At 66.9% G+C, this 25262-nt stretch overlaps 9 protein-coding genes across 9 annotated transcripts; 4 read left to right on the forward strand and 5 right to left on the reverse strand.

Moving 5' to 3' along the window:
• Positions 1–1150: 1150 nt before the first annotated feature.
• RHOBADRAFT_66242 (uncharacterized protein) lies at positions 1151–2255 on the reverse strand. The gene is made up of 2 exons (XM_018418907.1): positions 2178–2255; positions 1151–2108 (listed from the first exon to the last, which is right to left on the reverse strand). The coding sequence occupies exons 1-2, from the start codon at positions 2232–2234 to the stop codon at positions 1191–1193; spliced, it is 975 nt and encodes a 324-aa protein (XP_018272685.1). The 5' UTR covers positions 2235–2255; the 3' UTR covers positions 1151–1190.
• Positions 2256–3253: 998 nt separating this feature from the next.
• Positions 3254–5577, reverse strand: RHOBADRAFT_52617 (uncharacterized protein). Its single transcript, XM_018416425.1, has 7 exons — positions 5238–5577; positions 4980–5107; positions 4840–4914; positions 4334–4750; positions 3892–4265; positions 3600–3742; positions 3254–3462 (listed from the first exon to the last, which is right to left on the reverse strand). The coding sequence occupies exons 1-7, from the start codon at positions 5552–5554 to the stop codon at positions 3387–3389; spliced, it is 1530 nt and encodes a 509-aa protein (XP_018272686.1). The 5' UTR covers positions 5555–5577; the 3' UTR covers positions 3254–3386.
• Positions 5578–7332: 1755 nt separating this feature from the next.
• Positions 7333–8824, forward strand: RHOBADRAFT_42983 (uncharacterized protein; the record flags this gene model as incomplete). The annotated part of the gene is made up of 8 exons (XM_018414145.1): positions 7333–7339; positions 7473–7645; positions 7710–7883; positions 7950–8066; positions 8138–8197; positions 8263–8335; positions 8409–8473; positions 8624–8824. 8 exons carry the CDS (start codon positions 7333–7335, stop codon positions 8822–8824), a joined length of 870 nt encoding a protein of 289 aa, XP_018272687.1.
• A 157-nt stretch (positions 8825–8981) lies between these two features.
• Positions 8982–11543, reverse strand: RHOBADRAFT_52619 (uncharacterized protein; the record flags this gene model as incomplete). The annotated part of the gene is made up of 6 exons (XM_018416426.1): positions 8982–9118; positions 9222–9669; positions 9733–9834; positions 9906–10305; positions 10379–11247; positions 11353–11543. 6 exons carry the CDS (start codon positions 11541–11543, stop codon positions 9026–9028), a joined length of 2103 nt encoding a protein of 700 aa, XP_018272688.1. The 3' UTR covers positions 8982–9025.
• A 685-nt stretch (positions 11544–12228) lies between these two features.
• Positions 12229–13625, forward strand: RHOBADRAFT_21719 (uncharacterized protein; the record flags this gene model as incomplete). Its single annotated transcript, XM_018412558.1, has 6 exons — positions 12229–12255; positions 12309–12392; positions 12450–12521; positions 12585–12967; positions 13113–13273; positions 13549–13625. 6 exons carry the CDS (start codon positions 12229–12231, stop codon positions 13623–13625), a joined length of 804 nt encoding a protein of 267 aa, XP_018272689.1.
• Positions 13626–14730: 1105 nt separating this feature from the next.
• Positions 14731–16594, reverse strand: RHOBADRAFT_35306 (uncharacterized protein; the record flags this gene model as incomplete). The annotated part of the gene is made up of 7 exons (XM_018413266.1): positions 16388–16594; positions 16081–16309; positions 15952–16003; positions 15763–15872; positions 15551–15680; positions 15341–15476; positions 14731–15078 (listed from the first exon to the last, which is right to left on the reverse strand). The coding sequence occupies exons 1-7, from the start codon at positions 16436–16438 to the stop codon at positions 14731–14733; spliced, it is 1056 nt and encodes a 351-aa protein (XP_018272690.1). The 5' UTR covers positions 16439–16594.
• A 336-nt stretch (positions 16595–16930) lies between these two features.
• Positions 16931–18447, forward strand: RHOBADRAFT_25738 (uncharacterized protein). The gene is made up of 4 exons (XM_018412710.1): positions 16931–17317; positions 17455–17763; positions 17830–17958; positions 18131–18447. The coding sequence occupies exons 1-4, from the start codon at positions 16958–16960 to the stop codon at positions 18404–18406; spliced, it is 1074 nt and encodes a 357-aa protein (XP_018272691.1). The 5' UTR covers positions 16931–16957; the 3' UTR covers positions 18407–18447.
• A 35-nt stretch (positions 18448–18482) lies between these two features.
• Positions 18483–20767, reverse strand: RHOBADRAFT_35309 (uncharacterized protein; the record flags this gene model as incomplete). Its single annotated transcript, XM_018413267.1, has 9 exons — positions 18483–18659; positions 18836–19060; positions 19231–19375; positions 19440–19468; positions 19534–19880; positions 19949–20123; positions 20192–20475; positions 20547–20618; positions 20698–20767. The coding sequence occupies 9 exons, from the start codon at positions 20765–20767 to the stop codon at positions 18588–18590; spliced, it is 1419 nt and encodes a 472-aa protein (XP_018272692.1). The 3' UTR covers positions 18483–18587.
• A 1044-nt stretch (positions 20768–21811) lies between these two features.
• On the forward strand, positions 21812–25115 carry RHOBADRAFT_13310 (uncharacterized protein; the record flags this gene model as incomplete). Its single annotated transcript, XM_018412138.1, has 13 exons — positions 21812–22004; positions 22088–22280; positions 22355–22592; positions 22785–22908; positions 23065–23186; positions 23271–23381; positions 23442–23529; positions 23611–23696; positions 23784–24336; positions 24404–24467; positions 24548–24639; positions 24708–24765; positions 24884–25115. Coding segments are annotated over 13 exons (2154 nt in total), but the record flags the coding sequence as incomplete, so codon positions are not given.
• Positions 25116–25262: the final 147 nt, after the last annotated feature.

Raw genomic sequence — 25262 nt, forward strand, 5'->3', positions numbered from 1 at the left:
GGTGCTGGTTCGAGGTCGAGGAGGACGAGGGCCGTTTGGCGAGGGCGGGGAGGAGGGCTTGAGCGGAGGTGCGGAGCGAGACGGCGAGGGCGATGAGGGCGACGGGTGCGGGGACACGGGCGAGTGGTGGTTGCACGACGGTAGTCGAGCTCGACGGGAGCGCAAACGCGAGCAGGCTCGAGGTCGACAGGGTCGCGTCGAGCGATGAGGACGCGGCGGTGGGTGCGGGCGGGCCCACTTTGCGGCGCTTGGTCGGTGAGGGGTGATCCGGTGCGCCCGAGACCCTCGTGGATGCCGACGGGAGGCTGAACGGGTCCATCGAGGGCGGCGACGAGGTGCGTGGTCGCGACAAGAGATGAGGAGGATGAACCGAACCGAGAGGAGCGAGCCAACTCTCTCTCTCCCAACCTGGAGCGACCACGATACCTACACCAGTGAGCTGCACACCTTCTGCGACAGCCCCCACCCCTTGAACTGACCCGCCGCGCCCCTCTCGCAGTGAGCTCCCTCTCGGACCTCGACTTCCTCAACCAATCCCTCGCACACCCTCACCAACCCAACGGCCAAGCTCCTGAGACCGCGCACTCTCCTCCAGCATCCTCTGAACCCGTGTCGAGCCAACCACCCTCGCAACAAGACGCGCCGTCGACCTCCCCCTCCCCCACCTCCGTCCCTCCTCACCTCGCATCGCTCCTCGCCACACTCTCGTCCACCTCGGCTTCGGCCACCTCGATCCTCGCATCGTCTTCGCTCATGAACGCCGACCCCGATGCACCCGCGACCAGTGGCGACGGCGACGACCTCGACGAGCAAGCCCTCTCGCAGCTCCTCGCCAAACTCGACCAGGCAGAGGGCGCAATCGACGACCTCGACGGCCGTCTCGACGGCCTCTTGTCCAACCTTGACTCGTTGCTCGGCGCACTCGAGCCGCACCAGGGCACTGGCGAGGGCGGCGACGAGACGCACAAGGTCGGCGACGAGAGCGAGAAGGCGAGCAGCTGAGGGCAAGCGTGCTGGATAGACTGTAGACGAGCACAGTGTTGTACCGACTACACGACCGAGCAGCACGGAGCGAGCCTCGAGCCAGAGTCGCAAGCTGTTCTGCCTCTCCGCCTCGCTCGGTCCTCTCGCTCGCGACGATGCTGCGAGCGACGGCGCACGTCCTCCTCGTGCACACGTTGCACCGTCTTCTACTTCCTCCTCGCCGCCGCGCCGGGCATCTTGCGCTTCTTGAACGCGCTCGGCGCCACCTTGGGCTTGTCCTGCTCCCGGTCCTCCACCGCGCCCGCCTCGCCACCCTCCTGCGCCTCACCGACAACCGGCGGCAGCGGCTCAAACTCGAGCAGCGCCGCCTCGCCCTCGGCGCCGACTTCGACGCTCTCCCACTGCCCGGCCTTGCGCCCCTCCTTGGCCCTCGCCGCGCGCTGCTCCTCGCGCTCGCGCACCTCGCGCTCGGCTGCCTCGAGCGCCGCCGCCTCGGCCGCCTGCTCCTTGACCGTCAGGCGCCGCTTCTTGAGCTTGATGGGCCCGAGCGCCGGCGCGCCGCCGTCCGACAGGGCGTCGTCGTCGTCGTCGGGGATGGCCGACTTCTCGGCGAGGAACGCCCGGCGCTTCTTGGTCGCGGCCGTCGAGGTGCTCGGGTCGTCGTCGGCGTCGTCCTGGCCGGCGAGAGGTGCAGGCTTGACGTCGGGGTCGGGCTTGATGTCGGCGCCGTCGCCCTGCTCGCGCTTGATGCCGGCCGCCGCCGCCGCCGCCGCCGCGCTCCCGAGCACGGCCGCGCCGACGAACCCCTCCTCTGCCCGCCCCTTGCCCTTGCCCTGCGTCGCCCACGCCGGCGGCGCGACCGGGCCCGGCTTGGCCACCTTCTGCCACTGCCCGATCGTCCCCTCGCTCTTGCGCAGCTCGGCCTCGTCGGCCTCCTTGCCCGCCTCCTCGGCCGCGCGCTCGGCCGCCTCGTCGCGGTACCCGAGCTGCGCCGCCGTCGAGTAGTTGGCGAACGGGTCGGGCGCGGCGGACGAGGTCGAGGCGGACGCGGTCGCTTTCGGCTTGGACGACGACGGGGCGTCGGCGGGTGCCGGTGGCGGGAGGCCCATGGCGGCGGCGGCAGCCTGCGGGACCAAAGTGTCAACACTGCGCGTGCGCAACCGAGCAAAAGAGGGAGAGAGAGAGAGACGCACTGCTTCGACCCTCGCGAGCTCCCTCGCCTCCTCGGCGCGGTCCTTCTTGTCCGTCATGCCCTTGCGGTACACCTCGCGGATGTAGCGCTCATAGTTGCCCTTGTGTCGGAAGCCCGTCTCGTGGTGGATGCGCGACTGCGAACGGGAGAGATGGTCAGCTCTCGAGGGCAAGGCGGAGGAGGAGGGGGAGACGCACAGGCTTGTCGTCGGCGATGTAGATTTTGCAATACTTACAGAAATACTTGTCGCGCGAGACCCAGTAGTCGGCCATGGCTGGCGGGCGTCGACAACGGCGAGAGACGGCGAGCGAGATGAAGATGAGGACGAGGACGGGCCCGAGTGGCGACGGACGCGGCGAGAGGGGCGGCGTTGAGGTGGAGAGGCACACAAGCGAGTTGTGCGCTGCGTCTGAGCGGCAGACAACTCCTGGCTCGCGCGTGGAGAGGCAGAGGAACAGTGCCCCGCTGCCAGGCTGCGGGGACAGCGTCGTTGTCCTCCTGCCTCGACCGCTAGAGCCTGAGCGAGAGCTGTCGACTGCTCTACAGCTTCTAACAAGTACGCCGGCCGCCTTCACAAGCTCCCCTCGAGCCGCGCCGTCCCCCTCTCCTCCTCGACCTCGACCCGACCAGATGAAGTCCGACACGCCCAACTCGCCGCAAGGGCCGACACGCTATCGCTTGCCATCTCTTCCAGCATTCTCACGACCCCGGCGACCACCAGACGCGCTCAAAGACCCAACCCTCACGCCTCAACCTCGGTTCCCTCGACCTCGCCGCACGACAGTGCCTCCTTGAGCAGGGCGACGACCTGGCACGGTCCTGGACGAGGTGGGAGGCCTCTCTTGACGCCCTCGAGCGTCTGCGGGAGCTGCTCGCAAAGCTGCTGGGCGCAGCGGCGGATCGGGTGTGGCAGGACGCGTTCGTCGACGTTGTTGTACTTCCCTCTCGCACTGTAACTCGGCCTTTTCTTCCTCGCGACAAGCCTCGGTCGACGAGCAGCTCGAGAACGAGCGAGGATTTTCGACTCGTGCTGCTCGCTCTTCTCGCTGCTTCGCTCGCGCAACATTCGAGCCAAGGAGAGGTGAAAGGCGATGATGCTCGATGCATGATGCAGTTCTACGACGATGTACAGCTTCTTCTAAATCTACCTCGCACCGCTCTACAGTCTCGCCTCCTCCCGCCGCTCGAACATCGACAGCGAGCGGCACGCTCAGGACGAGCCCGAGTTGTCGGCGCACGACCATGGCCGGCCGCCGTTCGTCGAGTAGTCGTCGCGAATGTTGAGCCTGTCGTCGAAGCACCGTGTCAGTATGTGTCACGGGGAGGTCGAGGGCGAGGGAACAAGAGGCGAGGATCGAGCGCAAGGGGAGAGGGGACGAGAGGAGGAAAGGAGGGGCGAGAGCGAGAGGAACGAGAGACGCACACACTGCCGTACGTGCCACCGCCCATGACGACCGTCGCGATGACGAGGATGGCGAGGTTGAAGAAGATGCCGAACCACATGAGCGGCGTGCGGCGCTCCTTGACCTTGAAGACGGCCCAGGTGTCGTACAGGTACATGAGGGCCTGCGAGACCGTGCAACGCAGGGTGTGTCAGTCAGGCGCACAATGAGAGACAGGCGCAGGAGAGGAGGGGCGAGGCGGCCGAAGAGGAATGCGTCGTGGGAGAGAGGGAGCGAAAGAGGGGTCCGAGCGACAAGGAGAGAGGGACGCACCTCGGCGTGCAGCGCCATCATGGTGCCGAACAGGGCCGACACGAGGCCGACGAGGCCGCTGAAGACCGGGATGGCCTCGGCGACGATGTACGAGAACAGGAGGCACGCGCCCGTGCACGAGAGCCACACGGCCCAGTGCTTGGCCGTGGGGTGGTTCAGGTGGTGCGAGCCGCGCAGGACGCGCACAAAGATGAACTTGGCCGCAAGATGGTTGTAAATGATGGCCGTGAAGAAGAGACCCGGGAGCGCGATGCCGTACGAGATGCGCTTGACGAGGACGCCGGCCGTGCCGAGCGCGGGCGACGCGATGTACGGGTTCGCGTAGGTGTACAGGACGACGCCGACGACAATGTAGAAGGCCGTCATGACGGTCTCTGCGCAGGTGAAAGGCGTAAGTACGGGTCTCGAGGGCCGAAAGAGGAGGAAGAGGAGGACGACGCACGGCTGAAAATGACGGCCTTGCGGAAGTCGCTCGGCTTCCTCATCTCGCACGCGACAGGAAGGTACGCCGGCGTGCCGGCGAACGCGAGGAGCAGGTTGGCGACGGCGTTCATGGCCTGGGCGAACGTGGGGGTGCCGAAAGCCTTGATCTCGGGCGTGAAAGGCCCGTCCTGCGGCGCGAGCGCCGGGCGGTCACCGACGGCGACCGAGATGACGACGATCATGACGGCCGAGACGATGCTGACGAGGGCGATCCAGCCGAGGACCTTGAGCGACTCGATCTTGGGGAGGGACGCGAGCGGGTACGTGACCACGGCGGCGACCATGACCCACACGGCGGTGCACGTCGCGTGCAGCGTGATGGCGTTGAAGGCCGTCGAGATGCCGATGAACGCCGAGCCCGTCACCATGGCCATGTCTGCGCGCAAGCCGAACGTGAGCTCGATCGCCCTCGTACTCTGGCGACTCGTCCTCCCGCATCCTCGCGAAAGCGAAAAGGCGACGCACACATCCAGGTAGCGAAGCCGAACACGACGCCGCCGATGCGGCCGTACATGAGCCTGCCACAGTCGGCGAGGGAGTCTGCGAGGTTCGGAAAGTCAGAATCCGGGCGAGCTGGTACGAGGCGACGAGAGCAGAGGACGCACAAACTTGCGGGTGGTTCAGCTTGAAGTTGCCGATAACGACGTCGGTCCAACCAGTCAGGCCCGCGAACAGGATGAGGATGATGAGGCCCGGCACGAGGCCAAGGGTGCCGAGCGACGAGGGGATGTTGCTGCGGGGGCGCTCGAGGCAGAGTCAGTCCTGCCTTCTCACCGTCGCAGAGGGCGTCGACGTGTGCGTGCGAGACGGCCCGAAAGCCGGGCTCGAGTGGAAGGGAGAGAGGGAGAGGGTCGAGGACGCACAGGACGCCGAGGCCGATCTGGAGCTTCATGAGGATGATGGACGTCCACACCCAGCCGACGCTGCGGTAGTCGATCGTGTCGGCGCCGCCCTGCTCGCCAAAAACGCCGTCGACCTCCTCCTCGATCGCGCCCAACTCGCCCTGCGTGACATCGGGCTTGCCGTCCTTCTTGTTCTTGCCAACGCCGCCGAGGAGGCTCGTCGAGCGCGACACGCTGTCCTTGCCGTCGGCTCGGCTGCTCTGGAACGCGGTCGAGGCGGCGCTGGTCGAGCGCGAGAGCTTCTCCTCGCGCAGCGAGGTTGATGAGGAGGCGGACATTTGGGCGAGGGCGGGCGAGGTGGACGGGGTCGCGGTGGGAGGAGGGGCAGCCTGTACGCACGTCGAAGGTGCCGTGTCGGGTTTGTGCGCGAAGCAGGCGAGCGCAGGTGGCGGTGTCGAGCGGGTGGAGCGAGAACGAGAGGCGAAAGAACTTTGGCCGAGCGGCGGATTCCGAACTCAAGCGGGTGCCGGAGCTTGCGGATGGAGATGCGCGCTCGAGCTTGTGCTGGTGACTCAAAGCGGGCCTCAGCTGATCTCGGTGCGGAGCCCGTTGTGGACAAGCGCGGGCAAGCTGGAGAGCCAACTGCGGAGCACCAACGTCGAGGCGAGCAGCGCGTGACCTCGGCGCGACCTGCTGAGCAGACTCGGCTGGTTGCACGGGTGTCGAGTCCAGATGGGGCATGCCAGGCGACGAGCTGTGGTCCACGGGGAGCGAATTGGTCAGCTGGGTTCGGCGGGGAGTGGGAGCTGGGGAAGGGTCGGAGGAGAGCTCGACGACCACCCTCTGCGAGCGCGTGTGGAGGGGAGCAGAGGATGTGGACGCACCTGGAGGAACGCCGGCCAGCTTGCGCGGATGCGCTCAGCGGTCTGCGGCCGAGGTGGAAGTCGGCCTTATCGGCGGTGGTGATGAGGCGATGCGAGGTCGGCAGTCGCTCTGGGCGTGCGGGCGGTGGTTGGGAGGTGGCCGAGTCGGGCGACAGCAGGGCTGGCCGTGCACTGCAGCCCAGCAGAGGGGGCGGGCACGGTGTAGGAGCAAGAAGTGATCTCAAGGAGGAGATAGTGGAGCCGACCGCCTCTGCGACTCGTCCTCAGCCTCTTGCGGCTTGATGACTCGTGCAGTACACTCCAGAGACTGCGCATCTTGCTTACGCCCCCTTTGTGTGCCCCGCTGAGCGAGAGCGACACGTGCTTCCCTCGCTCGAGCGGCGCGCTCGCGTGTTCGCTCCTTCCTGAGCGTGCAGCGGCCCTTCTTTCGATTCGCCGCGAAGCTCAGGCGTTTTATCCGCGCTCGGACGATCCTGACGAGCGCCGTAGCGCCGAAGGACTCGCTGGGCCCGCGAAATCGAGCGTCAACCTCTGCCGTCGGTTCTCTCGCCTCGCCCTGAGTCTCCCTCGCGAGGTTTTGTTAGCTGCCCGCCGGCTCACAGACTCTCGAATCCCTGGACAGATGGGAGGACAAGGCTCTGACCGCCAGCTGGCTCGTATCAAGGCGCTTCGCGTGCGAGAGTGACCGTTCCGAGTCGAGGTCCGGTGTGCCTCCTCGAGCATGTCCTTCGCAATGGTCGACCGGGTCGAACTTCTATCCTCCTTGACGGACAGATTAAGCACGGGGAGCGCGAAGCTAGCCGGAGACCTGTAGCGACCGCGACACGAGATTCCGCTGCGCGCCTGGGCTCGCCGCCTTGCCATTCTGCCCGGCGGCGCCGGCGCGAACGGCCTGAGTCGCCTTCAGACACACCCAGGTAGCCATCCCGTGAGGTCCACAAGGCCGAGAACGCTGGGTATCGTCCCTCTGGCCCGTAACATGGTCGACGAGGACCTTCTCAAGTTGCCCTCTGCGCGCTCAGGCCTCCTCCGCTCACAGCCTCTCTCTCTTCGTCCAGCGGTCCCCTCCTTTGCGAAGTTGGCGTGCGGGGAGCCGATCGACAGGCTCAAGCGCACGGTGACAAAAAGGCGGACCAAAGAGTGACGTGAGCCGCGTCTCGCCCGACTTCGCTCTGCGGTGCTTCGTCGTCCTCGCTCTCGTCGTCTCCTCACTCAAGGACTCTGCAGCAGCTATGGGAGGTACGCCTACACTCTTCTTCACTGGATGGATCAATCCGTTGCTGATCTGCGCGCCTGCGCCGTCTCCCTCGTCCCTCTCCTCCCCCACCTCCCGGCTCGCCTCCACTCGACCTCTCGCCGTCCTCACCTCCAGCCGAACACGCCGTCGCCCAGCCGTTCACGCTCGCGAGCCAGATCCCGCTACGCCGCGGCGCGCAGCTGCCCCGCCTCGGCTTCGGCGTCTTCCAGTCGAGCAACGCCAAAGCGTCGACCATCCACGCGCTCGCCATGGGCTACCGCCACGTCGACAGCGCGCGCTACTACAAGGTGCGCCCCCACTCTCTCGCTCGTCCTTCTTGCCGGCGACCCGCTGACACTGTACCTCGTGCAGAACGAGGACGAGGTGTGCGCGGCCGTCCACAAGTTCAAGGACGGCATGCCCAACGAGGGCAACGGCGCCGTGTGGCTCACGACCAAGGTCCAGGGCCAGGAGCATGGGACGGCGGCGACCGCGAAAGCGGTCGACGAGAGCGCCGCTATCGCGAAGCGGTACGGCTTGACCTGGGTCCGTCCTCCTTCCTCTCGCTCTCGGATCGCCTGCCTCAGAGCCTGATCGCACGCCGACCCGCAGGATCTCTTCCTCCTCCACGACCCGACGGCCGGCAAGCAGAAGCGGCTCGAAGCGTGGAAGGTCCTTCTCGAGAAGCGCGACCAGGGCGTCTTCAAGTCGGCGGGCGTGTCTAACTTTGTGCGCCCACGGCTCACCTTTGACGCCTTGTCCTCTGCCGAGCTCGTGAACTGACGGACGTCAACCTGCAGGGCGTTCGGCACCTCGAGGAGATCAAGGAGGCCGGCCTCGAGTTGCCCGAGGTCAACCAGGTGCGCCCGCTTCGCCCTTGCCGTCTCTCCCTCCTGCTCGTGACTGACGAGTCGGCGCCGCACAGATCGAGCTGCACCCGTTCCTCCAGCAAAAGCCGATCGTCGAATACTGCGCAAAGGAGGGCATCGTCGTCGAAGGTCCGTGCACGGTTGCCCGCTCTCTCTCTTTGGCGGCGCCTCACTGACCGAGTCCTTCCCCCCTCGCGCACAGCCTACTGCCCGATCCTCCGAGGACAGCGCTTCGACGACCCGACGCTCGAGAAGCTCGCTAACAAGGTACGTCGACGCTCGTCCCGCTCTCTTCCTCCTCCTCCTTTCCCTTCCTCTCTCTTCTCTCCCTTTCCCGCTCGTCGCCTCTCTTTTTCTTCGACCTCTCTCGTGCCTTTACCTTGAGCAAGGACTCTGACCCTGTCCTCGCCTCTGCAGCACGGCGCTTCGGTCGCGCAGGTCCTCATCCGATGGTCCCTGCAAAAGGGCTTCGTTCCTCTGCCCAAGTCGGACACGCCCGGCCGCATCCAGGAGAACTGCGACCTTGAGAACTTTGAGCTCGACGCGAGCGACCTTGGCGCCCTCGACAAGCTCGACGAGGGCTTTGCGGTTTCGTGGAACCCGGTCGACGTCGAGTAGAGCCTTTTGTCACGTGGCCTCGAGCCTGGAACCTTGCGCAGTATCCACAGAGTCGTCTTCTCTCGAGAGCAGAAAGGTTCGGCAGTCTGGCTTTCGACGACGAGCACGAGAGAAGAGGAGAGTCTCGATCGAGAACGGGCGACGGCGACGACGAGAAAACCGAGGCAAGGACAGATACAGTGCACGACTCGACAGCGTTCGCTACAGCACACAGCTCGCGTCGATGTTGTCCCGGTCCCAGCTGCCGTACAGCACGGCGCTGAACTCGCGCAGCTCGCGAACCTCCTCGAGCGCCTGCAGGGGACGACGAACGCGTGTCAGGCCACGTTGTCGCGCATGCTCGTCGAGAACGGGTGCAGGGGAAGAGAGAGAGAGAAAGGGAGGGACGCGCCTCGACAAACTCGTTCGAGTTGACGCCGCTCGAGAGAACGCCGCCGTCCGCCGACGACAACCTCGTGACGAGCGGCAGCAGGGTCGCGAGCCTCGCCTGCTTCTCCGTCACGTCCTCAAACCTCGCACCACGCTCGTCGGCCGACGCTCCTGCTGCACCGGGCGCCGAGAAGGCGGGCTCGAGCCGCTCGACGACGAGAGCAAAGAGGCGGTCGAGGCTGAGGGCGCGCACGAGGGCGCCGTCGGGCGAGTCGAGGGCGTCGTTGGTCTCGTTGAGGAGCGATCGGAGCGAGGGCGTGATCGGGTCGGGTCGGCTGCGGCGTGCCGAGGGAGGGAAGGAGGAGGAGGAGGAGGAAGAGGTCGAGGTAGAGGGAGGCGAGGGGGTGTAGGAGCCGCCCGAGACGAGCGTCTGGATCTCGAGAGCCCAGGTTGGAGGGTGATTGGCGGACGAAAAGCTGCGCGAGCACGAGAGTCAGTCTCTGAACCTCGAGAAGAGGAGGACGGGGGAAGAGACGGACTCGAAGGGCTTGCCCGTGGCGGCATCCAGCTCGATCCGCCTGCGGATCTCGCCAAACATGGCTCCGAGCTCGCCGTACACGAGTGGCGCCTTGAGACTCATCCTGCGGGACGGTCCAGGCTGGTCAGTTCTGCTCTCTCGCGCGCGCCGTGACAAAGAGGACGAGCGACGCACGGTCCGACGACAGCCTCGATGGCCTGCTCAACCCGCTCGCGCACCACCTTCCACCCCTCGTGCAAGAGCCACCACGAGAACGTGAGGTACTTGCGCTCGAGGTCCTTCCTCTCGCGCTCCTTCTCCTCGCGCCGCTCGTCGACCGTCGGCGGAAGGCGCTTGGCCTCGTACAGCGCGCGTTCGAGGTCGTGGTCGTCCGAGTCGGGGCCGACAGGCTTTTCGGGCGCAGTCGAGTCGGGGAGAGGGAGGGGAGCGGCGGATCGAGGCGAGGGCGTGCGGGGAGGGAGGGACGACACGAGCGAGTCGACGTAGCTCGCACGGCCGAGGAGCGCGAGCTGGACGTGGGTCTGAAGGGAGAGGAGGACGAGGGCGTAGAGGGAGGTGACGAGGCGAGTGAAGGCTGTTTGGCGTAGGGTCACGGGTCAGGACTCGCTCGAGGAGAGAAGGGGCTTCGAAGAGAACCGAGGACGCACAGTGAAGCTTGATCTCGTTCCACAGCTCGGCCTTGCTCTTTGTCGGGGCACTTGCCGGCTCAGGAGCTGGTGCCGACGACCCGGCGGACGGCGCCGACGGGCTCGAGCCGTCCGCCTCGCCATCGGGCGCGCTGTTCGGCTGCGCAGCGGCAGCCGGCTCGGCCTCGCCGTTGACCTCGACGCGGGTGCCCTCGACGCTCGATGCAGGCGCAGGCGCGTCCGGCTCGACGATGGGCGCCTCGGGCGCCGGCGGCGTCGTCTTGACGATCTCGGCCCAGCTCTTGCCCAGCACGCTCGACGACGGGTCGATTTCGGCGAACGTGGCGGAGGGTGGAGCAACATTGGCGGGTGGAGAGGCGGAGCGAGGCTGGAAAGGCGCGGCGGACGGGTTGAGGGAGGTCGAGGAGGGAGGTGGGCTCGAAGGGGAGGAGGACGCGTCCACCTGCGCAGGAGGGTGCGCCTTGTGCGGGTCGTCGGCGCCGCTCGGCGCAGAGGTACCGTGCTCGACGGGTACAGGTGCCGGCGAGTCGCCCTCGCCGTCGTGGCCGTTGACCGACGGCACCTCGGGGTCGGCGGCGGCAGCATCAGCCGCCTTGCCGCCGTTCGGCTCCTCCACCTCGACCGCCCGCGCTTCATCCTCCTCCTTGCGCTGCTTCTCCTGTCGCGCCGCCGCTTCTGCCGCTTCTGCCTCCTGCGCCCGCCGGGCCTCGTCGGCTCGCCGCTCCTTGTCCCGCCGCGCGAGGTCGCTCAACGCTTTGGACCGCGCCTCGACGTCGAGCTCTTGCTGGAGCTGAGAGGCGAGAGTCGGGACGAGGGCGAGGACGGTGAACTGGCTGTCCTGGAGGTTGAGCGAGAAGCGACGAGAGAGGCTGAGAGGTGCGGCAAGGCGAGGTGGGGAGGAGAGGGTCAGTGTGCGAGTCCGGCGCCGGTCGCAGGCCATGACAGAGGCCGAGGGAAAGCTGTGTAGGACGCACTCGTCGCGCTCGGTGGTCTCCTTGCGGCCCTTCTCCGCCCCCTCGACAACACGCTGCACCGCCCACTGCCCGAGGACGTACGCGCCGCCGAGTGCGCCGGCGGTGTAGGCGAGGCCGCGACGGCGGTTGTTGAGGTAGCTGGCCGTACCGGACACGGCCGCTGAGGGCAGGGCAAGGATCGAGGCGAGCATGGGCGAGACGAGGAGGAGGGCGAGACGAGGAGGGGAGAGGCGAGGGCGAGGGCGGCTCTGGGCGGTCGGTGCGGTGCCGGGGTTGCACGCAGTCCTCGCTAGTCGTGAAGCGGGCTGGTGAGTGCTGGCGCTGTGCGAGTGAGAGAGTGCGGGTGGGTGAAGCGAGGTAGCCGGACGCCGGCTTGTCGCTCGCGTCCGCAGGTCGGCTTGCAGATGCTCTCGCCTTTCAGTGGCATACAGCGCGAGAGCCTGACGAGCTCATCTCTCAGCCAGCAGCAGAAGCGAGCTGGTTCGAGCTGCCTCGGCTTTTCGCCGCAGCGCCCGCCCGCCCGATTCTGATCTCGACTGGCGGCTCGTCTGCGTCGACCGCAGACAGCGGCGAGTGCGCTGCGCCTCAGCGTCGCGCTCGTACAGCGCCGTGTCCCTCTGACGTCGCTCTGGAGACGAGAAACGCTCGCCGCTGTCGCTGCGAACGGGAGGGCCGGCGGAGGTTCCGCTGTTGCTCCCCGGTCCGTGCACGGGCTCTTTCTCTATCGCCGGTCGCTCCAGAGCTCTCCTCTGCGGCGTCGCACGTCGATATGTACGTACCGGACTTTCCGCAGAGCGGGAACGGGAGGCGATCGCCTTGGTCGTTCGGTCGCAGCGACTTTCGACCTCCTCGACCATCTTGCGGTTTGACTTCGTCATGCCGTCCGGCTACGGTCCTCAGCAGGTGCGCTCAATCTTCGACCCTCGCGCACGCATTCCTGACGCCCGCATCCGCAGGGACAACACCCTCAGCGTCCCCGACGCGGCGCAGTCGACGGTCGAGCAGACCACGTTGCCGACGAGCAGCAAGAGCGCAACTCTGTGAGTCCGCACAGCTCACCTCATGCACGATTCGGAGCTGACTTTATCTACCCACAGACGAGCCCAACGAGGCGCCACCTGCCTGAGCCTGACGGCCACAGCCGTCGCGAGGAGGACCCGAACCGCGAGGTGAGCCCGCCTCTGGATCACTCTCGATGCAGGTCCTGACGTTCTCTACCTGTCGTAATACAGTTCTCGCACCCCGACAGGCCGCGCCGTTCGAGCCGAGACGCTTCAGACCCGGGCGCGAACGAGCCCCGTCAGCTCGCGGAACAGCTCGACCGGATTGCCCAGGACGGCGACGAGCTCCATTCCCGGAGCTCGCTGAGGCGTTCACGGCACCCTGCGCTCGGTCCGGCACCTGCTCAGTACAAGGCGCCGCCGCCAAGCTCGCCGTTCGGCAACTTCTCGTTCGACAAGCGCGACGCGCGCTTTGACACCGACGGCCTCCTCGACGCCCTCGAGGACGGCGAGCCACACGAACGAGCTTCTGAGCGTCGACGGGACGGCCGGTCGCGGTCGCCGAGGACGCGCGACGAGTACAACCCTCGCGAGCGCGACGGGCCGGAGGAAAGGTCCGTGTTTCGGGATCGCGAGGAGGGTCAGGGCGGTGGGCGGAGCGAGCGTGGACGATAGCTCGCGAGTCTTCCTGCGTAACAAGTCAGCTGGGCAAGTCGAGCTGTCAGAGAGCGAGACCGTGTTCTTGGCGACCTTCTCAAGTTGCTCTTCGCGCTGCCTTCGACCCCTGCTCGCTCGTACGGACTTGCCCGCTCTCAAGCTCGGACCGAGCGCACCACTCGAGAGGCTCGACGACGCAAGCGCAGCATGCGCCTCTGTTTCGCTCGGCTCGACCGCTCCGAGTCGCGGCACAGCTGCCACGGGTCCGTGCGGCTTCGATTGTCCGCTCGCTTGTTGCCGCCGCAGTGTTCGTCCGCGCCGACGACCGAGGTGCTCTCCTGTCCGCATCAAGGGAAGCTCGGCGTCGCCGCATCGGCTCAAGCAAGCCGAAGCTGTAGGCGGTTGCGGCGCGCGCTCTTCTTTCGCTTCCCCTCTCGCAACTTTCCGCCTCATGCCGCCTCGTGATCAGTACGGCGAGGCAAGTCGTCTGCTCTCTTTGGTTTGTCGCTCGCGTACTGATCAGCTTTCTTCCACGCAGCTCCCGGCCAAGCCGAGCTGGGCCAACTACCTCGACGAGCTCCGCTACGTCGCCAAAACGCGCCGCGCGCCGCCTAACTGGGACAGCAGCTTCACAGCACCGGTCCTCAGGACACTGTTTGAGGGCATGAAAGCCGCCGACCGTCGAGAGGTGCTGCAGCGTCTCGGGGGGTCCGAGCGGAAACTTGTGCGCCGGCTTCTCTCACTCTCTCGTGCTCTTTACTCGACGCTATCGCTCAGTCTCGCTCCTCGCAGCCGACCCTCGAGGACGTCTTTCCCCGACCGCCATCGAGCGACAGAGACGGGCGTCACTCCCGAGACGAGGTGAGCGGCAGCTTCTTCTCTCCAGACGAGCAACCTCGCACGAGCCCGGTGCAGCACTGACACTTCGTCTCGACTCGCAGCGGACCCCTCACTCGCCGCATGCCCGTCGCACCTCGCGCGCCGACCGACGTGCGAAGTTGCGCCGCAGCTCTCTCCTCGGCTCGCCCTTTGTCAACTACGACGGCGACGTCCTCGACCCGTCGAGCCTCGTCGAGGCGCCGCGCGCCCCCTCGCCGCCGCCTGCGCCAGCGCACTTCTACCCGCACGCGGCGCCGCACATGCCCGGCTCGCATTTCGCGACGAGCTTCGCGGACCTGGTGAGCGCCGAGCACGCGCGGCTCCAGGGGCCGCCCGAGGCGGGCCTGCACCACCTCGGCGCGCTCGCGGACGCGCTCCCGCAGGCGCCGTACCGCCCTGAAGCGCGAGATGGGGGGCTGCGGCGGGAGGTGCTGGTGCGGCCGGCTGGCGGCGAGTAGACGGCGCGGGACGGGTGCGAGGGCGCGAGGTGCAAGGGCGTGCTCGAGAGGATTCGAGCTGAGTCGAGAGCCGCAGAGAAGCTGAAGCTGAAGCTGAAGCTGAGCGATGCCGAGAGCGCGAGAGAATGAGCCGACAAGCTCGAGGCCCGAGCGCCGTCCTCTCGTCGCCGCAGCTCGACCCTCTCGCGCGCCGACGACGAAACGACGAAAGCAGTCTTGCAGAGTATGCACACCCTCCTCTCCCACCCTTCTCTCGTCCCCCTCGAGATGTTGCCGCTCGACGAGAGCCCGCTCACGCGGCTGGAGGCTCGGACACGCTGAGGCTGCCGACGCCGCCCTCGAGGACGCGAATGCTGCAGGGACGGGCACAGGGAGAGTCAGTCTCAGAACCCGCAAAGAGACTCGAGAGGAAGAGGGAGAGGGACGGACCGCTCGAGCTCGCGCTCCTCGCGCGCACGCTCCGTCTTTGCCCGGAGCGCGTCCAGGTCCCACTCGTCGTCGTCGTCGCCAGCGTCGTCGTCGTCGTAGTCGTCGGCGCCGAGCATTTCCGGGTTGAACGTGAACAGGTCTCGGCCGCTCAGGCCGCTCAGCTTGCCCGCGGCGGCCGTCGCCGACTTGGCCGACTGGACGGCCTGCTCCTCGGCCTCCTTCTTGGACACGCGCGTCTTCTTCCACTCGGCGAACGACTCCTTGGTGAGCGGCGTGAGCTTGGACTGGTCGAGCTTGTGGCGCTGCGGGTGCGGGAAGGCGGGTTCGCGGGACGCGGGTGACGAGGGGGAGCGAGATGACGATGTGCGAGGCGGCGCGAGAGAGGGTGAGAAAGGCGGCGAGAGGAAGGCGACGAGAGGAAGGCGGCGAGAGAGAACGGGAGAGAGAGAGGGGGGGGGGAGAGCGAGAGGGTGAGGCGGGATCGAGAGGGGGAGGCAAGAGAGTCAGGTCGAGCCCCTCGAGATTTCGCAAAGGCGACAAAGAGAGAGAGAGACGAGGGCGCACCTCGACTTCCAAGAACTCCTCGAGCGAGATCTCGCGGGTCTTGGCGTCGTCGTCCTCCTTCTTGCGCTGGCTCTTGAGGACGAATCCGGGCGGGAGGGCGTGGCGGTAGATGCAGTTCTCGCCGTTCGGGCATTGCCTGCGGGTCAGGGTGCGACGGGTCAGTCTCTTCGGACCTCGACGAGGAGAGAGAGGGAGAGAGAGGGGGCGCACCAGAAGTAGCCGTATTTCTGGTCCTCGATGGCCTCGAGGAAGTGCTTGCACACAATGTCGGTCGTCGCCTTGAGGTTGCCCTTCTTGCTGACGGCCTCTCGCAGCTGCTCCTCGGTCCAGTTCTCCATCGCTGCAGGGGTGCGAGAGCGTCAGGGCAGGGTCTCCTCGACTCGACGACGGACGACGAGGGGAAGGGGACGACGGCGACGCACTGCTGCCCTCTGCGGGACCCTGCTTCTTCTCGTCACGTTGGTCGGCGTAGACGCTCGCCTTTGCGCCCTTGCGGTCGGCGTTGAGGTCGTGCGAGAACTTGCACTTTGAGCTGCGGGCGAGGGTGCGGTCGCGTGAGGGGGCCGTGCGTCAAGGGGCGGCGAGAGAGGAGAGCGGAACAAGACACGCACCCCTTGGTGCACTTGCCGACCTTGTGGAACGCGCAGAGGACCGTCTTGGGGTCTGTGGGCAAGGGACGAAGCGAGGTGAGCCGGGTGCAAGGGCGAGGGCGAGACAGAGGGAGGGAGAGCGGGACGGACCGACGCCAAAGGGGACTTTGGGCTGGACGATCAAGTCGAGGCCGCCGTACAGGTCGCCCTCGAGCTCGCGTTTGGCCTGCTCCTGCTTCTTCTTGTTGTCGATGCGCTCGCGTTCGGCCTTCTTTGCGAGGACGTCCTTGTTGACGCCCTTCTGGGCCTCTTGCTGCTGGATGATTTTGACCTGCTGCTGGACCTTTGTCGACTTGTTCTTGTTCTTCATGCCGAACGTCTGCGAGCGGGGGGGTTGCAGGTCGGTGAGCGTCACTGGGAGGAGCGAGGGGAGGAGCGAGAAGAGGGGAGGACGGACCTTGTCGACGGCGGCCTTCTTGGGCTTGTTGTCCTGCTTCTTGGGCGGCATGGCGGGTGTACGAGGGGGTGGGTGAAGGCGGGTGGCTGTGCGAGCCTGGGAGGGTTCAAGAGATGAGGAGGACGGGGTCGGCGAGGCGGGTCGGCGACAACGAGGGGCGAGGTGCTCGGGTGTCGAGGGTCGCTGAGAGGTTGTGCCGAGTCGAACGAGTCGGTGCACGAGTCTGCACGAGGTCGGGGCAGTGAGCAGATGAGAGCAAGGCCGACGCCAACTTCTGCCTCGACCGTCGCTCTCTCCCTCGTCGACGCCACGCTCGTGTGCATGCTCAGCCGAGCCACGCTCTTGCTCAACCACCACACCTTGCGCCCACTCGCCACCATGGCCACCGCCCCCGTCACCCGCTCCCACTCGCCTCCCTCGACCCCGGCCTCGCCCTCGTCCACCTCGCCCGACTCGCAACACCGCGACTCGAAGCGCATCAAGCTCGACCATGCCCTCGACACCGACACCTTGACCCCGACCAAGCGCAAGCGCACCCTCCCCTACGCCCACGGCCTCCACCTCGCCCCCATGGTCCGCATCGGCACCCTCCCCGTCCGCCTCGTCGCCCTCGACTACGGCGCTCAGCTCGTCTGGGGACCCGAAATCGTCGACAAGGCCATCATCGGCGCAACCCGCCAAGTCGACCACAACACGGGCGTCGTCTCGTTCGTCAAGAACGGCCGCAGCATCTTCGAGTGCCACCCGCTCGAGAAGCCCCGGCTCATCTTCCAGCTCGGGTCGGCCGACCCAAAGCTCGCCGTCGAGGCCCTCAAGGTCGTCGAGCGTGACGTCGCCGGCGTCGGCCTCAACTGCGGCTGCCCAAAGTCGTTCAGCCTCCAGGGCGGCATGGGCGCCGCCTTGCTCAAGGAGCCCGACCGCCTCTGCTCGGTGCGCTCCCACTCTCTCTCTCTCTCCTCGTACCCCCGGTCACTGACTCTTATCCCCTTGCGCAGATCCTCGAGGCCCTCGTCCAGGCGACCGACCTCCCCATCGACGCAAAGATCCGCCTCCTCCCCCTCCCTCAGCCCTCCTCCTCCACTCCCGCCGCCGACGCCGCCGCACCCGACGCACCCTCGGCGCTCCCTCCTCCCGCCGCCGACCCAGCCCTCGACGCCGAGCCGACCGTGCCCCTCGTGCGCCGCATCCTCGCGACCGGCATCGCCAACCTCACGGTCCACTGCCGCACCCAGACGATGCGCTCGAGCGAGCCGGCCCTCCTGCGTCGCATGCGCCCGCTCGCCCGCCTGTGCCACGAAGCCGGCGTCCCCGTCGTCTGCAACGGCGACGGCGACGGCTGGGCCAACTTTGACGCGACGTGCGGCGAGAGCGGCGGGGTGGACGAGCGCGACGGCGAGGGCGAGGGCGAGGGAGAGAGCGAGGGCGAGGGCGCTACCAAGGAGGCGGTGCGGGCGCGCCTCGTCGACGCCGTCATGCTCGCGAGGTCGGCAGAGGCCAACGTGAGCTGCTTCCGGCGCGAGGGCGGCCTCGAGGACCCGGAGAAGGTCGTCATCCCCAAGCTGTTGCGCGTCGTGCGTCCTCCGCTCTCTCTCTCCCTCTCGTTTGCGACGGTACGGGCGAGGACTGACAGCTCTTTCGATCCCCTTGCCGTCCCCCTCTCGCTCTCGTCGCCCTCCCCTCCCTCTCCCGCTCGATCCTCGTCCGCCATTCCCCCTCACCTCGGGCCGCCTCACCCTCTCGCAGGCTCTCGCGACCAACAACCACTACTCGAACACCAAGTACATCCTCAACGCCATGAACCTGCACTCCTCGCCGACGCCCCCCTCGCGCGAGCGCAACCGCGACCTCAAGCTGCGCATGAACCAGGCGCGCTCGTACGAGGCCATGTGCGACGCGTTTGGGATGACGGGCGACGAAGTGGAGCGGGCGAGGGCTGCGGGGAGGGAGGGCCTTGAGGAGATGGTGCCGCGCTGGGCCGAGAGGAGGAGAAGGATCGTCGACGAGGAGGGCGAGCTGTAGAGTCGCTCTCGTGCGAGGTATTCTTGCTCTCCTGTCTATCCTCTCGAGGCGTAACGAGATAGAGAGAGCGTGTCGGCGGAGAAAAATGATGATACAGGCTCAGCTACTCGGACCTCCTCCCGCTCGCACCTCGTCAGCTATACGACCCCGCCGTCGTCCGTCCAGCTCCTCAGCTCCACACTCACGCGAGCTCGAGGTAGCGCTTGAGTTCCCAATTCGTCACGGCCTGAGAGAAGAGTTCCCACTCGTTTTGCTGCGTGCGGGCGAGCGAGGGAAAGGGAGGGCGAGGGGACGGCGAGAGGCGGCGGCGAGGAGAAGGAGGGATGAGGGAGGACAGTCAGTACGTCGGGGTCGAGATACAGAGAGCGGCCCTCGGGAGGGAAGGAAAGACCGAGAGGAAGGAGGAGAGAGAGAGAGAACCCGACTCACCCTCGTCGCTCCAAGATGCTCGACCGTCTCCCTGCCGAGCGCCTCCCTCGCGACGCTCCCCTCGCGCAGCATGCGCTCGACGGCGCGGTCGAGGCTCTTGGGCAGGCGCTCAAGCGACGCGCGGTCCGTGCGCGGGCCGACGGGCGGACCTGGGAGCGCGAGCTGCTGCCGGATGCCGCGCAGGCCGAGGGCGAGGAGCGACGCGAACGTGAGGTATGGGTTCATCTGCGGGTGCGAGGCAGTGTCGGGATGGGCGAGGCGGGGCCGGGAGGACGAGGTGGACGGGCACGAGTGGGGGAAGAGGGGGAGGAGGACGATAGACAGTGTGAGTACGCTGTCCCGAGCTGGACGAGGCATCTCGAGGAGACAGAGGGGGGGGAAACGAGTCGACGCACATCGGCTCCCGGGACCCGAACCTCGAGCCTCGTCCCCTTTGCGTCGCCGAGCGGCGGGCTGATGACGCGCACCGAGGCGAGGCGCGACTCGTACGCGTACGACACGGTCGTCGGCGCCCAGTACGACTCGACGAGGCGCTTGTAGCTGTGTGCGACAACCGAGAGTGAGCCTGACGGTCTGTGAGGAGACAGGGAGGAAGGCGACGGACCCGTTGACGGTCGGGACGAGGCAGGGCATCTGCATCGCGACGAACAATTCAGTAGGGCGAGACAGGTGAGAGTAAGAGAGAGAGGTGGACGCACAATGTCGGGCAGACCGTCGAGGATGCCGGCGAGGAACCACTCGCCGACTTGGCTGATGCGCTTGACGTCCTCGTAAGGCGCGCCCTCCCTCCCCTTCTCGACCTCGTCGGCACCGACCGCAAACACGTTCTTGCCCTCCTTGTCGCGCAAGCTCAGGTGCACATGCCCGCTGCACCCGGGCTGGTCGCCGTACGGCTTGGCCATGAAGGTGGGCACGATGCCGTGCTGGAGGCCGGTCGTGCGCGCGACGTGCTTGAACAAGACGGCATTGTCGGCCATGCGCGACGCCGGGCAGTAGGCGAGCGCCGACTCGAACACGCCCGGGCCCGTCTCGGTGTGGTGGCCTGCTCGAGGAGAGGTCAGTTTGGGAAGGTTGACGCTCGACGGGGACGACAAGAGAGAGCGGAAGGCGCACCTTCAATCGGGATGCCCATGGTGGCGCAGTTGTCGAACAGGTCGTGGAAGTAGGCGCCGTTGACCTCGGGCCGCAGGACCGAGTAGCCGTGCATGCCCTTGGTGAGCGGCGTCAAGTTGTGAAAGTCCTTCTCGTACAGCGACGTCGGCGTCTCCTTGAACTGGAAGTACTCGAACTGCGGGTCGAGAGGGTCGAGTCAGGTCTCCCGCTCAAGATGGAGAGAGAGAGGAAGTCGAGACGCACCTCGGCGCCGGCCATGGCCTCCCAGCCCTCGGTCGCGAGGTCCTTGACGACTTTTTGCAGGACGGCCCTCGGGTCGGCGTACATGCCCTCCTTGGTCTCGGGGTCGAGGAGCGTGCACAGGAAGAGCGGGATCGACGGCGTCGTGTGGGTGCGGCGGTACGTCTCGAGGTCGACACGCGCGACGAGGTCGCGGTACCCGTTGGCGAGGTTCGAGACCGACAGCTCGGGCTCGTACGGCTTGTCGTGGAGGTCCCAGCCGTGCACGACCGAGCAGAAGCCGAAGCCTGCGGCCGGAGAGGCGTGCGAGGTGAGCTACCGGCCGCGCTGGGGACGAGGGCGAGGGAGAGGGACGGACCATCTTTTGCCGCCGACAGGAACTTGTTCTTGGCCATGATTTTGCCGCGCATGACGCCGTCAATGTCGACGACTGTAGAGAGGGAGAGAGCGCGAGTGAGCGGTCGAAACGGCTCCGGGTTGGGGGAGTTACAGAGAGCGGGAGGACGCACTTGCGACCTGGACACGGTCATCGTCCCTGAGGAGCTCTGGCAGGTTCTCGAGCGTGACGGTGGCAGTCATGGTCGCGGTTGGGCAAGCTGGAAGGGAGGTCGAGATGGGGCGGCTGTGTGAGGAAGGGCGAGGTCAGGTCGGGATCCGGCAGAACGATGGGAGGTACGCCAGTGGTGCAATCGCGCGCTGCATGAGCTGCAGGGCCTTGGCTTGCGCCAGTGCGGCCGAGCCGGCAGAGGTGGACCCAAAGGTGGGGGTCGACTGACGGCCACCGGGACGGGGCCTCGACTGGACAAGGGTAAGGGGGGGCGAGAGAGTGTAGAGTGCTCACACGAGTAGATAGAAGCTGCAGAATCGCTGATCGAGACGGTGGGAGAACAGCTCTGAGGGGGAACGAGATGGACGGCGATGACGGCCTCGTCCTCTCTCTCCTCCTCCGTACCCGAGGTCGCCTCGTGCAGCTCGCCTGAGCCCACGCAGGCCATGGCCAAGACTCATAAGAGCCCCTCCAAACCCCGCAACCTCGACAGCTTCTTCCCCTCGGCCGCCTCGCCCTCCAAGCGCACAGCCCCCTCGCCTCCACCACCTCGCAAGATCGCTCGCACCGACAAGCGCGACGTCCACGGCCGCCACACGGGCGCAAAGGCGCAGGAGCAGGCGGGCCAGGGTGCGGGCAAGGGCGTCGAGACCGTCACGCTCGACGACTCGTCGTCCGGCGACGACGACGACCTCCTCATCGTCGAGCCCGACCTCCCGACCGCGTCCATCAAGGGCAAGGGCAAGCTCGTCGCAAAGGCCGAGCCCGTCGACGACAAGCCGCCGCGACCGGTCGCCTCCATCTTCGCCAAGCGCACCCCGACCGCTGGCTCGACCTCGACGACCTCGGCTCCTCCCTCGCCCGCGCTCAAGACCGAGGACCATGGCGACCGCAAACCCGTCGTCAAGACGTCGCCGACCAAGAACATCTCGATCTTCGACACGTCGGCCGCCACGTCGAGCAGCCACGCCTCGTCGTCGTCGACCAAGGCCAAGTCGTCAAAGCCGCTCGACACGCCCCTCTTCTCGTTCAACCCCTCGACCGACGTCTCGTTCGACCCGCACTCGCGCACACCCTTCAGCTACTTCACCGAGGCCCTCGTCCTCATCAGCGCGACCAAGTCGCGCCTCGCCATCCAGCTCGTCGTCACCAACCTGTTGCGCACCGTCATCGAGAAGGACGACCAGAGCCTCCTCGCCGTCATGTACCTGTGCAGCAACCGCATCGGCCCGTCGTACGAGCGCGACACCGAGCTCGGCATCGGCTGGCGTGCGTCCCTCTCTCTCTGCTTTCTTTCGAGCCTCGAGCAGGCGTCACCTCGTGCGCCCGCACTGACTCTCTCATTCGCGCAGAGGTCCTGTCGAAGGCCATCAAGGAGACGTCCGGCATCAGCCCGCAGCGCCTCAAGCAGCTCGCCAGCACGTGCGGCGATCCGGGCGACATCGCGTTCGAGGCGAGCAAGTCGGTGCGGCTGCTCGTACAGCCCGCGCCGCTCGAGTGTCACGGCGTGTACAAGACGTTGATCCAGATAGCCAAGCTCAAGGGGTGCGTCCCAGCTTCCCCACTTCCCCCTCCCTCGAGGAGCCCGCCTGACCTCGTTCCCTCTCCTCGCTCTGCAGCACGGGCGTCCTCGCGCAGAAGACGTCGCTCGTCAAGAAGCTCCTCCTCTCGGCGCAGCACGAGCAAGTGCGCTTTGTCGTGCGCATACTCGCGTCAAACTTGCGCATCGGCGCCGTCCGCCTCACGCTCCTCACGGCGCTCGCGCGCGCCTTCTGCCTCTCGCGGCCCGAGGGCGCAACGTGGGAGCGCGACGAGCGGTACGAGGTGAGCGAGGAGGAGCGGGCGGGCATGCGCGAGGTCGAGGGCGAGTCGGGTGGGGGCGCGAGCGCGACTGAAGGCGCGGCCATGGGCGAGGAGGACGAGGACGTCAAGCCGGCCGAGAAGGGTAAGGGCAAGGGCAAGGGCGGCGCTAAGGGCAAGGGCAAGGGCAAGCCCAAGACCAAGCCTCGGGCGCAGCGCTCGGCTCTCGAGCTCGCCGTCGACGACAAGCTCAAGCGCGCCGAGGCGCTCGTCCGCCGCGTGTGGGCCCGCCACCCCAACTTTGGCGACGTCGTCGGTGCGCTCCTTACAGGCGGTCTCGGCGAGCTCGAGGAGCGAGTCGGGCTGAGTGTCGGTGCGTCGACCCTCCTCCTCTTCCTCTTCCTCCTCCCCCTCTCTCGCCTTTCCACCTCGACTTCCCCAGCCTCGACCTCTTTTCTCGCCTTCTCTACGTTCGGATCCTGTCCACGATGTCCCGACCCTGACAAGGGCACGATCTCGAGGTCCGCAGGCATCCCGCTCGAGCCCATGCTTGGCTCCATCACGCGCTCCCTGTCCGACATCTACACGCGCCTCGGCTCTCGCCCGTTCGTGTCCGAGGCCAAGCTCGACGGCCAACGCGGCCAGATCCACGTCTACGTCCCGGCCTCGCCGACCGCACCCGCTCGACCGCCGGGCGTGCCCGCCGACGCCGGGCGCGTCTTCACCGACGCCGAGACGGGCGCAAGGGTGTGGATGCGCGCGTTCAGCCGGCACCTCGAGGACATGAGCGACAAGTACCCGGACATTGGGTACAGCGTGCTCGCCCTCGTGCAGCGCGCCAACGCCGTCGTCGAGAAGCAGGAGCCAGAAGGAGCGAGCGAGGCCGAGGGCGACGTCTTCAAGAAGGACCAGCTCAACAGCTTCATCATCGACTGCGAGGTCGTCGCCATCGACCCGCAAACGGGCGCGTTCAAGACGTTCCAGGAGCTCTCGTGTGTGTCCTCGTCGTCCTCGTCTCGCCGTCGCCGGCCTTTTCTCCCGGCAGCAGATCACTCACTGCTCGAGCGCTTTGCAGATCGGTCGAGGAAGGACGTCGAGCTCGGCGACATCAAGGTTCGCGTCGGCATCTACTGCTTCGACCTCATGTACCTCAACGGCGAGGTGCGTCCTCCTTTTCTTCCCCTCCTCGCGCCCGGCGCGCTCACTCTGCCTCGGTACTGACTCTCCCTCGTTCATGCACGTCTACAGTCGCTCCTCTCGGCCCCGTTCCGCCAACGTCGCTCGCTGCTCCACGCCAACTTTCCGCCGCTCGCGCCCGCCGACCCGCGCTTCGCCAAGTGGGAGCTCATCCCGTCGTGCATGGACAACGACCCGGCGGCCGTCAAGGCCTTCTTCAACGAGGCGCTCGGCATGCGCGCCGAGGGCATCATGGTCAAGCTGCTCGACGAGGTCGAGGAGCAGCTCGTCAAGGGCGACCACGCCGACGACGACCTCGTGCTCGCCCACACGGACGACGACGACGACCTCGGCACCGCCAGTGACTCGGGCTCGTCTCGTACTCGGAGCCCCAAGCTCGGCGCCGCACCGACCTCCTCGTCGACCGCCGTCGCCGCCCTCAAGTCGCGTCGACGCGCCCTGCCCGCCACTTACGAGCCCGACAAGCGCGCCGACAGCTGGTGCAAGGTCAAGCGCGACTACTTAGAGGGCGACGACGCCATCGGCGACTCGCTCGACCTCGTGCCCATCGCCGGCTGGTGGGGCCAGGGTCGCAAGGCCGGGTGGTTCTCGCCGTTCCTCCTCGGTCCGTCCTCTCTCGTCCTTTGCCCCTCGATGAGTGAGTGGCCTGACGACGACCGACGAACCCGCAGCGTGCTACGACGAGGAGACGGGCGCGTACACGGCGGTCACCAAGTGCCTTTCGGGCTTCAACGAGTGCGTCCCGGCTCTCTCTCTCTCTCTCTTTCCTTGCTGTCCTAGTCGAACGTCGGACTGACGACCGTCGTCTTCTACAGCGCGTTCTACAAGGCGATGCGCGAGAAGTACCGCCCGGACGAGGACAACCTGCTCTCGGACACGACCGCTTTTGCCGACGTCGAAGCAGGCTGTGCGTCCTCACCTCTTTCCTCTCGCGTCGACGACGACGACGGCGACTGACTCGATGATCATGTGCAGCGCTTCGACCCGACGTGTGGTTCAAGCCGAGCGAGGTGTGGGAGATTCGCGGTGCCGAGTACGTCCCTCTTTCTCTCAGCCTTCCCGCAGCGAGCGCTCCGTGCCCGTTGGGCACGAGCGACCCGCTACTCAGGCGAGAAGAAGCGGGACCCTGACCCTGCTCCCTGCGCCCGCAGCTTTACGCTTTCGCCCGTGTACCCGGCGGCGCGCTCGGCCCTCGGCGGCGAGCGGGGCGTCTCTGTGCGGTTCCCGCGCTTCATCAAGGTGCGCGACGACAAGGGGATCGAGAACGCGACGACGGCCGAGCAGCTCGCGAGGCTGTACGAGGCGCAGGGAGCGGTGGGAGGACGAGGAGCGAGTGGGAAGAAGGTCGCCGACGAGGAGGAGGACGACGACGCGGCGCTGTAGCGGCTCTCGTGAACCTGCATTCTCTCTGAGCGCGCTTTGGTCGGCCAAGTTGACCCCGGTTTTGCTTTAGTCAGGCGATGGCGAGGCGTCGAGAGCGGAGCGAGTGAGCGGCGAGCGGATTGGCCTTCTCGATCGGCGACCGGGTCG

This window comes from Rhodotorula graminis, assembly GCF_001329695.1.
Source record: "Rhodotorula graminis WP1 unplaced genomic scaffold RHOBAscaffold_4, whole genome shotgun sequence".
Taxonomy (NCBI): domain Eukaryota; kingdom Fungi; phylum Basidiomycota; class Microbotryomycetes; order Sporidiobolales; family Sporidiobolaceae; genus Rhodotorula; species Rhodotorula graminis.